At 44.1% G+C, this 12,225-nt stretch overlaps 1 protein-coding gene across 1 annotated transcript; it reads right to left on the reverse strand.

The window, feature by feature from the left end:
• Positions 1-1,493: 1,493 nt before the first annotated feature.
• Positions 1,494-9,733, reverse strand: CYSLTR2 (cysteinyl leukotriene receptor 2). Its single transcript, XM_038761951.1, has 2 exons — positions 9,668-9,733; positions 1,494-2,519 (listed from the first exon to the last, which is right to left on the reverse strand). The coding sequence occupies exon 2, from the start codon at positions 2,478-2,480 to the stop codon at positions 1,494-1,496; it is 987 nt and encodes a 328-aa protein (XP_038617879.1). The 5' UTR covers positions 2,481-2,519; positions 9,668-9,733.
• Positions 9,734-12,225: the final 2,492 nt, after the last annotated feature.

Raw genomic sequence — 12,225 nt, forward strand, 5'->3', positions numbered from 1 at the left:
TAAGCACTGGGGTGGTTACAAGGTGATCAGGTTGTCCCATGGGGGGCTCATAGTCTTAATCCCCATTTTACAGATGAGGTAACTGAGGCACAGAGAAGTGAAGTGACTTGCCCAAAGTCACACAGCTGACAATTGGCGGAGCCGGGATTTGAACCCCTGACCTCTGACTTCAAAGCCCATGCTCTTCCCTCTTAGCCACACTGCTTCTCCATATAAGATCTATGAACCAAAATGAAGATTCCAAGAAAAGAAAAATAAAATTAAACCAAGAAAGAAAATTAGCAGGTTAAAAAACATTATTGTCTTTAGAAAGTGTTCAATTCAGCATCAGGTTGGTTTCCCAAACCAATCCATAGAATATCTGTTAAATAAGTTAACTTTCCATGTCCTCATCACAGAGAGCTCATTCATTTGGCTCTTAGAAGCCATGATTTAAGGACAGAGATGCAAAAAATCAGGATGAAATAGGAAAAACATGTGAATGCTGTGACTCAGTGTAAAGCCCACTGTGAGACTGGATGCAGAGCATGTTGACTCTGGGCCCATTGTGTGTCCGAATCCAGATGGGCACACAGAGAGTGCAGGTGAGAGAAGGGGTGATTTGAAATGGTGGCTGGCAGATGGATGTGCAGCCACAGAAACAGAAACTGCTCAAAACTGCCCTATCAGAAATGAATTGGTGTATCGAGAAGTAGGTGTGAACCCTCAGAGCTGCAGTTGAGAGATAATTTTGGAATTTGTTAAGTGCTTACTGTGTGCCAAGCACTGTGCTACGTGCTGGGGTCGATACTAAAATCAGATCAAATGCAGTCCCTGGCCCCCTTGGAACAGAATAGGTGGGAATGAAAACAGGTATTGAATCCCCATTTTACAGTTGAGGAAATAATAATAATAATAATAATGGCATTTATTAAGTGCTTACTATGTGCAAAGCACTGTTCGAAGCGCTGGGCACTGTTCTAAGCGCTGGGACTGAGGCCCAGGAAGTTGTGACTTGCCCAACATCACAGAGCAGGTAAGTGGCAGAGCCAGAATTAGAACCTATGTCCTCTGATTCCCAGGCCTGTGCTGTTGCCACAAACTTGAACAGTTAAGGCCTAACTGCTGGATAGACAGGAACAGCAAATATCAGGTTGATAGGCTTTCTGGATTTGACTGAAGCACAGAGTATTCGACTTGTTATCCAGGCTTTAAAAAGAAATGTGGATTTGAAAAAGAAACAGAATACAGTCTTGGGAGTATAACAAATATATATACTTATTTACACTGTTTTTCTGCTGCAACAAAGAAGTTGAATTATTTCCCATCCTGACCCATCAACAGGCAGAACAAAACTTAATATATTTTTTTCTGAAATTTGGATCTGGACGCTTAAGTAGCATCTGAATGAATGTTTTTCAGTTAGCCATAGGGTGTCATTTCCAGGACAGTTTTGTAGCCAGTGCAGTCGTCTACATGGGCAGAAAAGTGACTTGTTCTGTCAGACCCTCTACTCAGGTCTCCATGACGTTTTCTGCTTCCACGATGTACAGATGGCCCTGTTGTGTTTGTTTTGGCAGGGGTCCTCTTTTGAATACAGCAATAAGTCTCTCTTTGAAATTTTCCCCCGAAAAGTAATAGAGCAAAGGATTCAGGCAATTATTGGCCGCAGCTAAGCATAGGGTGATCACCACGGCTTTATGCACCTGCTTGTAGCACTTATTCTCGCTCCATGCCAGCAAGTGAATGGTTCTCAGAAGGTGATAAGGCAGAAAACAAACCAAGAAAAAGAACATTATGATAGAGATGGTTAGTAACGCCTTCTTGTTTGAGGCCCTGAGCCCCGATTTTGGGACCCGAGGTTTAAGCAGCGTCCTGATGATCAGTATGTAACAGACACTCAGGGTGCCCAGGGGCAGAATGAAACCCACGGCCAAGACGATATTGTTCAGAATGCGCAGCCTCTCTATTTTCTCTTTCTCGGGGTCTAAGCATGAAATTTCATTATTCCTCTGGGAAGATCCACCTTTCAAAAGTGTAGCAGAAGTCACCATCACAAAAATCCATATTGTCACACACAGGATCCGGGCACTCCTGATGCTGGTCAGACTTAAGAGCCGAAAAGGGTGCACAATAGCCAGGAAACGAACGATGCTCATCACGGTCAGGAAATAAATGCTGGTATACATATTGACGTACCAAGAATAGGACATTAGCCTGCAGGTGATGTCTCCAAACACCCACTGGGAATTCTTCAAGTAGTAGTGAACACGGAAGGGCAGGGTAAACACAAATAAGAAATCCGAAATGGCCAAGTTCAGCATGAAAACATTCATTGAGGTTTGTTTCCTGAAAGACTGAAGGAAAATGAATATGGAAAAGCCATTTCCCAAAATTCCCAATACAAATATGCTCAAATACACGGGTGGGTAGATGGCTCTTTTGAAGTCTTGAATGGTGCAGTTGTTAGTGTTGTTGTCGGGGCTCCCTTGCTGCTCCATTTCTATTTGGGCCAAAAGCAAATATATTTGATCGTCTTCCTGAATTTTAAAAAAAACAACAGTGAGAAATAAAGTTTCTTTGGCCACCTGCCCTTCTTTTTCTCCCTTCCACTCCTCGGGCAAAACATCATATTGACTTTCCAGGATGTGAAAACCTAGGAGAAAGTGACATTACTGATCCAGACTAATCACCAAATGAGTATAACTTGTATTTTTCAAGTGTCCTGCAATGTGAAATCAGTTGACTCTTAAACTCAGTGAGTCAGAGTTGTCAAAGGTCTAGAGGGAAGAGTTTAATCGTTTCTTATATAATACCATAATTTTGAGGAATGCATTCCAGAGTGTCTGCAGCAGATGCAACTGCATGTCTCAGTGCGGGGGGCAAGGAGGGATATCTCAGTTGATCTGCCTACTATACTGCTTAATGATTGCATTATATCCAGCCCGATTTCCAATTCAGTGATTGGAGAGTGGATTGGGAAACAACATTTTGGAATGCAGTTAGGTCCAACTTGAGACTTGAAGTAGCCAGTGGAACTGATTTGTTTTGACATTGTTAGGGAGGGATCTCAGAGACAAAACCGTGGTGATTTATATTCTTTCCTTGTGAGTACTCCCCGTGTGCCTTAAGAGTAGGTGCAACTCCAGATTGGGCTGCTGACAACCCTGCTTCCCCCCCTCCATTCAATCTTCCACGTTAGCCCTAAGGTTGAGGTAGGTCGAGATCAGAGATCCAAGCCTCCCCCACTGTGTCTTGATCTTGTCCATCTTGCCACTGACTCCTCACCCATGTCCTCCCCCTTCATATGCACACAGTAAGCGCTCAATAAATACGATTGAATGAATGAATGAATGAATACCACTTTCCCCACCTTCGAAACCTTTTTAAAATCACATCTCCTCCAGGAAACCTTCCCCTACTTAAGCCATTTTTTCCCCTACTCTCTCTCCCTTCTGCGTCACCCATTCATTTGGACAGTTACCCTTTAAGCACCTTCAGCCCACTGCACTTATGTCCATAGCCCTCATTGGTTTTAACGTCCGCCTCCCTTTCTGGACTGTAGACCCCTCATGGGAAGGGATCGTGTCTACCAACTCTGTTGTACTCTCCCAAGCACTTAGTACAGTACTCTGCACTTAGTACAGTGCTCTGCACGTAATGAACGCTCCAAATATGCTATTGATTGATTGAAAGCTCGTGTATCCTCCCTGCCCATCAAGTTGCTGTGGGTGCCCTCAGCATTTCAGTGGTAGTTTGGGCAGGGATGAGAGGGAAATGAAAGACTAGGAACCTGACAGGTTGTAGTGTCTTTATGACCTACCACGATTGGGAGTGGCCATTAGGTGCTCAATCAATCAGTCAATCAATGACTGTCAGTCAGGGGCTGTGATAGCTACAATAGGTTTGTCCCCTGAATAGTTTAGGCAGGAAAATCACACCTTCTTGATATAGAATGTATCTGTATGTAATTCTTTAAGGTATTGGTCAAGATTTTTGAAAACTGACAGATGTGAGTGAGTCAAGGGTTTGGCAGTGGGAGAACAGGTTACCGAACAGCAGGTCAAACCTCGGAAGGGAAAAACTGCTGATTTACTGGTTCCTTCCTTGAGATTCTTTAGTGTATTTTGGCTGGAATCCTGGCTTACCTTGGGTTTTCCTTGAGGAAGAAGGGGAGGCCCATGTTTGCAGAGAAGCAGCATGGCCTAGTGGAAAGAACACAGGCCTGGGAATCAACAGGACCTGGGTTCTAATCCTGGCTCTGCCACTTGTCTGCTGGGTGACCTTGGGCAAGTCACTTCACTTCTCAGTGCCCCAGTTTTGTCATCTGGAAAATGGGGATTGAGACTGTGGGGCGTATGTGGGGCTGGTACTGTGTCCAACTCAGTTCTCTTGTATCTACCCCAGTGCTTAGTACAGTGCTTGGCACATAGCACTTAACAAATACCATTGTTATTATTTATATGGAATTAGAAGGACCTAGCTGGAGGGCAGTGAAGGAGAAAAGAAGAGCAAGAGGGTGCTGCTCCAGTCTATCCAGGATTGGGCAGTTTATTCTCCACCTTCTCAGTCATCCCTTTTCATCTCACCCTCCTAGATTGTTGTAAGAAAACCCCCAGATCCACCACAGCAGCAGCGTATACTAAATACTGCTTTAGGCAGGGCGCTTTTCCCTCAAGGGTCTCCAAGTTTTTGTTTTTATCTATTTATAGTCAACTGTCTGCTGACACTGGCAAGGGCAAGGAGTTGCTGCTATGCTGTGTCCACTTTGACTTGAGGGCTTGGGACTTGGCTTCAGCGTCCACCCTCTAAATTCCATTTTCTCATCATTTTGCACACATCTCTCCACTCCTCAGAAAATCGCAATAATTAACCATTTCTCTCCAAATTAAGCAGAAACTCACAACCATTGACGTTCAGGGAGGCCATTGGATTCTTCCCCATGCTTATAATAATAATAATGATGGTATTTGCGCTTAGTACAGTGCTCTGCACATAGTAAGCGCTCAATAAATACGATTGATTGATTGATTGATTGATTATTTGTTAAGCGCTTACTATGTGCCAAGCAGTTCTCGTCTCTCCTCTCCAGCTAACCTTGCTGTGCCTGGTTCCTGATTGTCCCAACTCCAATCCCAGGCTGATGCTCCTCCTTCTGCCTGGAACTCCGTCCCCCTTCAAATTGGCCAGACCACAGCTTCCCCCATCTTCACAGCCCTTCTCAGATTTCACCAACTCCAGGAGTCCTTCTCATCTTAATTGTCTTCTCTCCGAGTGATATCCCCCAACTCCCACCTCAGCGCTTATATACTCACAACCATTCATAGGTCTTTTGTACCTATCAATTGGCATAATCGACTATTTAAGCACTTTTTCACTTAGCCATCTTTCCACTTTCTTTTTCCTTTTACCTGTTTTATTTTATATTGATTATCCCCCTCCAGGTCCCTCAGTAGATTGTAAACTCATTGAGGGCAGGAATTGTGTCCTGTACCTCTATTGTAACCCTCTCCCATTCCTAAATGGGAGTAGGTTGGGTCATGATAGAAGGATCTAAGTGGTGGGGGCTTCCTTAGTGGAAATCTGCCTTTGCGCAAATTGCTGCCTCTCTTGTTCTCCATGACTCAGTCAATCAATCAATGACATTTATCGAGTGCATTCTGGGCTCTGAACACTGCACTAGCCACTTGGGAGAGAACAGTGCAGTACCCACCTCCTCGGCTCTCAAACTTGCTGGAATAGGGCAATATCTCATGGCCTAAATGAAGCAAATGGTGATCAATATCTAGTTCTATTTATCACTGGAACTCTGTATTTCCCCAGAAAGTGGACTTAGAAATGCAAATCTATTTTTTTCTATTTCTCAGGCTACATGCCAGCATCTCTCCATACAGGTTCACTCAGCTGAAACCTAGTTACGCCTTTGGTCCTGAGGTCCGGGTCTGGGGTCTGGCCCTGGTTGGGCAATGGAGGCCATTCCCTGTACTGTTCATTCTCAGTCACATTTATTTCAAGATGAAATGTGAAAGCAGAACAAGATTATTTAGGAAAGAGGAACATGAACAATGCCATTAGTAGGTTGGGTTTATGGTCCATTCAGCCCAGTCCTCTGCCAATGATAGCAAAGGCTATTTATAGCATAAGGTCACCCACTTGAAGTTGTATCAGTACCCGGAAAGCTCAACACCTCACTCATCTAAGGCTTCCTTCCCCTTCTTCTTCCTCCCCAAAACTTTACGCTGGGTAAAGCAAGTTCATTGTCACAGTTCCTGCCCTCTGATAGTTTTAAAACCCTCTAAAAGACCACTCTGTCATGGGTGGGTGTAGAGGGCATACAAGTAACTGGACAAACCATGAACCTTCAGAAGACGTAACTGCAAAAAATTAACACTACACCTTGTTCTCCCTTTCCGTAAGTTTTGTTTCAGGGAACTCTGATGACATGGTCTTCGGTCAGTTGGTGGGATTTATTGAGCGCTTACTGTGTGTAGAGCACTGAGGTAAGCGCTTGGGAGAGTACAATTAAACGGAGTTGGTAGGCACTTTCCATGCCCACAGTGAGCTTACAGTCTAGGGTCCTGAACTAAGTGCTTGGGAAGGGTCAATACAACAGAGTTGGCAGGTGTGATCCTTGCCTACAAGGATCTTAGAGCCTACAGGGGGAGATATACATTAAAATGGATTAGGAATAGGGGAAATAGTAGAGTATAAGGATATTTATATAAATACTGTGGGGCTGGTGCGTATCAAAGTGTTTGTCTTGTGAAACAAGCTCTGCCCGACTTGCTTCTTCTTGAGGCATACTGTTCCCTTCTCTCCCCTCATCCCATCCCCTCCCACTCCCTGCTGGGTCAACTCAGTGCTCATTACTCAGCCCTGATTTTGTTCCTTTTTATATAGCGTTGTATTTTTAACATAGCAGCCACCACCCCGACCATGTTCCAGGCCAGGAAGACATTTCCTTCAGCTTCAGCCAAAGCCAAGGAGATGGGAATGAAAAAGGACAGGGTGGGGGGGGTGGGGGGGCAAGGGAAAAGCTGCAGTGATGGAGAAGGAAGCCTGATGGGGGATTACCACTGCCTACCTTCCCCTTCATCTTGCCACGACCGGGTTTTTCTCCTTATATTTGGCTGGGGTGGGGAGAGCAATTGCAAGTGGCAGAAGGGGAAGTGGAGAATGGTGGCAATTGCTAAGTTAAAACAAAAAAGAAGTTTTTCTTTAAAAAAAGAGCTGGAGCTGATTACAGATGCTTTAACAGGGCCTGGAACAGGGCAGGGAGGACTAACTTGGCAGGTGAATCAGCAAATGAAAAAAGCGGAGCCCAGCTCACTTAGTTAAGAAGTAACTTTCACCCTGGAGTGGAGCCATTTCAGCCTGCTCTCAGTGAACTCTGATTCTTTTGGAGGTGAGCCACAGCACGGAGGCCTTCCGGACAGAATTTAGGCCGTCTGTCTGCTGGGAGCCTAAACGTCAAGCAAACAGTCAATGGATGATGATGATGTTGACTAGCTGATAGTTGACGACCTTACCCATAGTACAAAGGGAAGAATGAATGTGGGTTATATGAATAAGAAGTTAGTTAATCCTCTTGTCTTCTTACTACACTGTCCAACCCCACACCATTCTAATAGAATCCCTCTCAGACCCAAAAAAATCCCAATCCCTATAATATATTGGAAAAATCAGTAAATCGGTGGTACTTAATGACTTCTTATTGAGTGCAGAGCACTGTATTAAGCTCTTGTGAGAGAGAGTGCATTGTACTGAACTCTACACTGACACTAGAGTTAGTAGCCTTGTTCCCTGCCCTCTAAGAGCATACAATCTAATGGGGGAGACAAACATAAAAATAAATTACAACTAGGGGAAGCAGCAAAGTATAAAGATAGGAACATAAGTGTGATGGGGTTGGGGTGAAAGAAAGGTCAAGAGCAGAGTACTGGGAGTCAGGAGACCCATATTCTAGTCCTAACTCTGTCACTGGTCTGCTGTGTAACCTTGGGCAACTCACTTAACTTGTCTGTGCCCGTAAAATGAGGATAAAATACCCTAATCTGAAGATGATCAGACATGCTTTGTCTGGGTTGGGAACATGTAAACCATCATTTCCCTAACACTGTAATAATATCATAATAGTAATGATGGTGGGATTTGTTAATCGCTCACTAAGTGCTAGGGTAGATACAAGAGGCGTTCCCCGGTTAAACCCTCTTTTCCCCGGCTCGCTATCTGTTCTGCATCATCTTTGCACTTGGATATGTGACCTTTGGACATTTGATAATTACCGCCCCACCCCAACCCAACAGCACTTATGTACATATCTTTAAATTACATATTATAAATTCTTTATCATATTAATGTCTGTCTCCCCCTCTAGACTATACGTTTGTTATGGGCAGGTAACGTTTCTGCTAATTCTGTTGTATTGTACCCTCCCAAGTGCTTAGTACAGTGCTCTGCACATGGTAAGCATTCAGTAAGTATGGTAGATTGACTGACTGTAATAATTAGGATAATTAGGTCTGACTCAGTCCCTGGCCCACATGGAACACACAGTCTTTTTAACGGTAAAGTGCTTTCTATGTTCCAGGCACTGTTCTATGTGCTTCCTTCTTTCCTTCTTGTTTGTGGCCATCTCCCAGCTCTGACTCCCTGCCTTATCCAAATCCATTCACATGAGAGCTCATCAGTGACTTCTTCTTGTGATTTCAGTTAAGATTCCAGAAATTGATCTTTGGTCTGCAAATCAGATTATTGCATTCTTAGCCCTCGTTTTTCTGAGTCCAGCCCTTCAGAAAAATCTACCTTCTCTGGGAGACATAATAATATTATTCATATTATTAACTAATATTAATATTCACTCCCCCCCGTGGCATCATCTTAACAGCCACCCTTAGCATTTGTTTATTATTTCCTTTTTCCATACCCTTGCTATTATTAGTTGTATCTCTATTTTCTTTCATGTGCCCACCGAACAAGTATGATATATGCCACCTCGTCTCTCCTATTACATTATAAGTCCTCAAGGGCAGAGGCCGTGTCTGTTATTTTTGTTGTATTCTGGAATCTCTGCCCCTAGTAGTTGCCCTATTGATACTTTTAATTTCTGGCTGCTCTCCAGTTCCTTTGCACCTTCAGCTGTCTTTTGGGAGGTTAATGTTAACTATCTGTAGTGTTTTCACATCCTTCCAGTTCCCCTCACATATAGTCACACTCATTACTAATTGTTTAGTTAGCTGTGTTCGCTCAGGCACATTACATTTTGGAGAATCTCTGTGTAGGTTAATTGCTTTCTGACGTGTTGATAAAATTGACAAGTGCCTGAAAGATTTTTGTCATTTTTTTATCTTTTTGTTGTCGTCGTTAACCAGTCAGTGACAACCCAGTGCAATTCCTGTTTGTTGTCTATCCAGCCCTGACCCTTTCCAGGCTTAAAGAGTCTTTCTCAGCTCATCACTTAATTTTGGTGAGAATAATGGCAGTCAGGATCGGAAAATGTACACTCAATGGAATCGCTAATGGAAAGATGCCTCTAGAGCTAGGGAGAGTCGGATGCACCGCCATGGAGCCAGGTTTTCGAGGGAACCATCTTCTTGTCCTCCTGAGAATTAGGAAGGCTTTGGGGAAGTTGACTTCCTTATTTCTTTCCTCAATTGATATTAAAGCGAAAAAGAGAGCGTGCCCTTACCCCAATCCTCTGAGGTCTTGTGCGTCCAGAAAGGTGCTCTCCAATCTTACAGGAAGTCGGATTCAGCACTCTGTTCCTCTGCCAGATGGACCTTCTGCTATGCCGTGCCGGTTGGGTATCTTAATTATCTCTAGGACCTCCACTTCCCATACGTGAGTAGCAGACTACAGCAATCATGTAATATCAAGTTACTGAATCTAAAGGTTACAGGGTTTCGCACGTCCTCAGCAACAGCAGTCAGCTTGGCCACGACGTTCTACCGTGGGAGCCGCAGAAACAATACAGGAAATAGAAGCTAGTCTTCCACGTAATCCTAACCTCCAGGAATATCCTGATAATTAATTATCCTTAATTAGCCCCTCTAATCTAACTCTGCCCACCTCAGGATCCCAGAACAGACACTGTCTCCCTTGCTGGGGATTGGATGACTGTGGCTTTCCACATAGCCGAGGATCAGTGATTAAACCCTGACATTCCTTAACCCACTTGTAATCTGACCCTGCCCAGCCTCAAGATCCCAGCAACCGGCACCAGTCCCAATTTAACCCCTTGATAATCCCTCCATCCCCTTATCTCAGGATCCCAGCTAGAGCCAAGGCCTCTTTGCAGAGCCTTAGAGCTCAATCTTTGGGAGGATGAGCCTGGATCCTGAATCTTCCCTGTGCCTGGATCTTGGTTTACAGAACCAAATTTATGGCCACTGGACAGGGTTGCTTGGTTGGTGGGGGGCTAGTATTACTACTACCACTGTAAGAACTTAAAAGCCATGTGGCCGTATCTTTTCTGCTTCTGCTAGTCCTGTTGGGAAAAGAGTCCTACGTTGAAATATTGTGCCCACAACTGTACTTTTTAGGTGCATATTTGGTAAGAAATTGCTTTTGAATGGTGCCATATTTTTTGTAAAGAGTAGTCGGGCTTCTCCTCAGGATCGCACCAGAAGAGTTTCCAGTACTCTTCCAGTCTCAGGTACAAGAGGGAAAGTCAAGCAGAGGCATATCCATTCCATTCCTAGCTTGGGCAAGGTTAGTGAGTGGAAGGCAATCTGCTAGAAGTCAAAACTCACCTGTGCTGAGCAACAGTGGCATGGTAGACTCAAGGGCGGAGACTCAAGTTTACTGCACAGAAGAAGGCAGTGGTAAACCACTTCCATATTTTTACCAAGAAAACTCTACGGATACAGTACCGGAACGTTTGCGGATGGAGGTGGGGCGCTCTGAGAGAGATGGGTCCATGGAGTCGCTATGGGTTGGAGACGACTTGACAGCATACGACCAGACAAGTCAGGCTTCTCTGAAGTTGTATCTTTCCTTTGTGGAGAGTTGAGGCCTCTTCCTCCTCTCTTCACTGGGGTATCTGCTTGTCAGGTTCTGATTATAGATTCATTCCAGCCTTAACTGAGATCATTCTAGAGGGAAACAAGTCGTCTTTTAAAATTTGGAAAGCTATAAAGTAAGGGAAACTAGAATGCCCCCAGAGAGAGGATGGTTAGGTACCAAAAGGAAATTTAGCAGGCCAAAAAGGAGTTGAAGGAGCACCTTGCAAGAGGTAATAAACCTCTGAACATAGAGTCCGTTAAACATATCAGACACTGGAAGCCAGCTAGAGCATCAGTGGGGCTATTTGATGATCGCCGCAGATAGAAGTGCATGCAGGGATGAAACAGAGATACCAGAGAAGCTCAACTATTTCCTAGTTAAAGTTTTAACCAAGGAATTATTCAGGTTGGTCTCCGCACCCACATTGGTTTTCATAGGAGACGGTTCACAGGTATTGGATCCAGCTGGTTAAAATGACAGGATATTTAATCCAAATTAATAAGCATCATATATCCAAAACACTAGGCTGAACGGGAGGCAGAGAAGCCTAGTGGAATGATCATGGGACTGGTTTCGGGAGGTCTTAGGTTCCAGTTCTGGCCCTGCCACTGGCCTGCTGTGGGACCTTGGGCAAATCACTTCTTAACTTCTCTGTGCCTTAGCTTTCTGTTCTGTAAAATGAGAATAAAATACCTGTTCTTTTTCCGTCTCTCTAAGGCTGTAAGCCCCACATGGGACAGGGACTTGGCCTGATCTGATCCCCTTGTATCTCCCCAAGTGTTTCACACAGTAGTTGACACATAGCTAGAGCTAAATAAATACCATCATTATTGTTATTATCTACCATTGGTTGATTAATAATAATTTTGGTATTTGTTAAGCTCTTACTGTGTGCAAAGCACTGTTCTAAGCATAGTTACCTATGTCCTCTGCAAGAAGCCAGAGAAAAGTGGTTGATTCCCCTTTGGCAAGAGTAGTGTTGCACAGCCCCATTTAACCGAAAAATTAGCGGGTTGCCAAGGTAACTCCCTGATATAAGGACTCCAGAGAAGACCCTAAGAATTGTAGACCAGTGAATATTATATTTATATCTGAAAAACAGGTATAATCTTTCAAAAGTTTAGGGGCAGTGATCACTTAGATACAATCTATTGGAAGGAAGACAAAATGGTGGGATATTCCTTAAGTGCTTACTATGTGCCAGGCACTTTGCTAGTGACTGACAGGCTAATCAGGTTGGAC

This window comes from Tachyglossus aculeatus, chromosome 20 (assembly GCF_015852505.1).
Source record: "Tachyglossus aculeatus isolate mTacAcu1 chromosome 20, mTacAcu1.pri, whole genome shotgun sequence".
Taxonomy (NCBI): domain Eukaryota; kingdom Metazoa; phylum Chordata; class Mammalia; order Monotremata; family Tachyglossidae; genus Tachyglossus; species Tachyglossus aculeatus.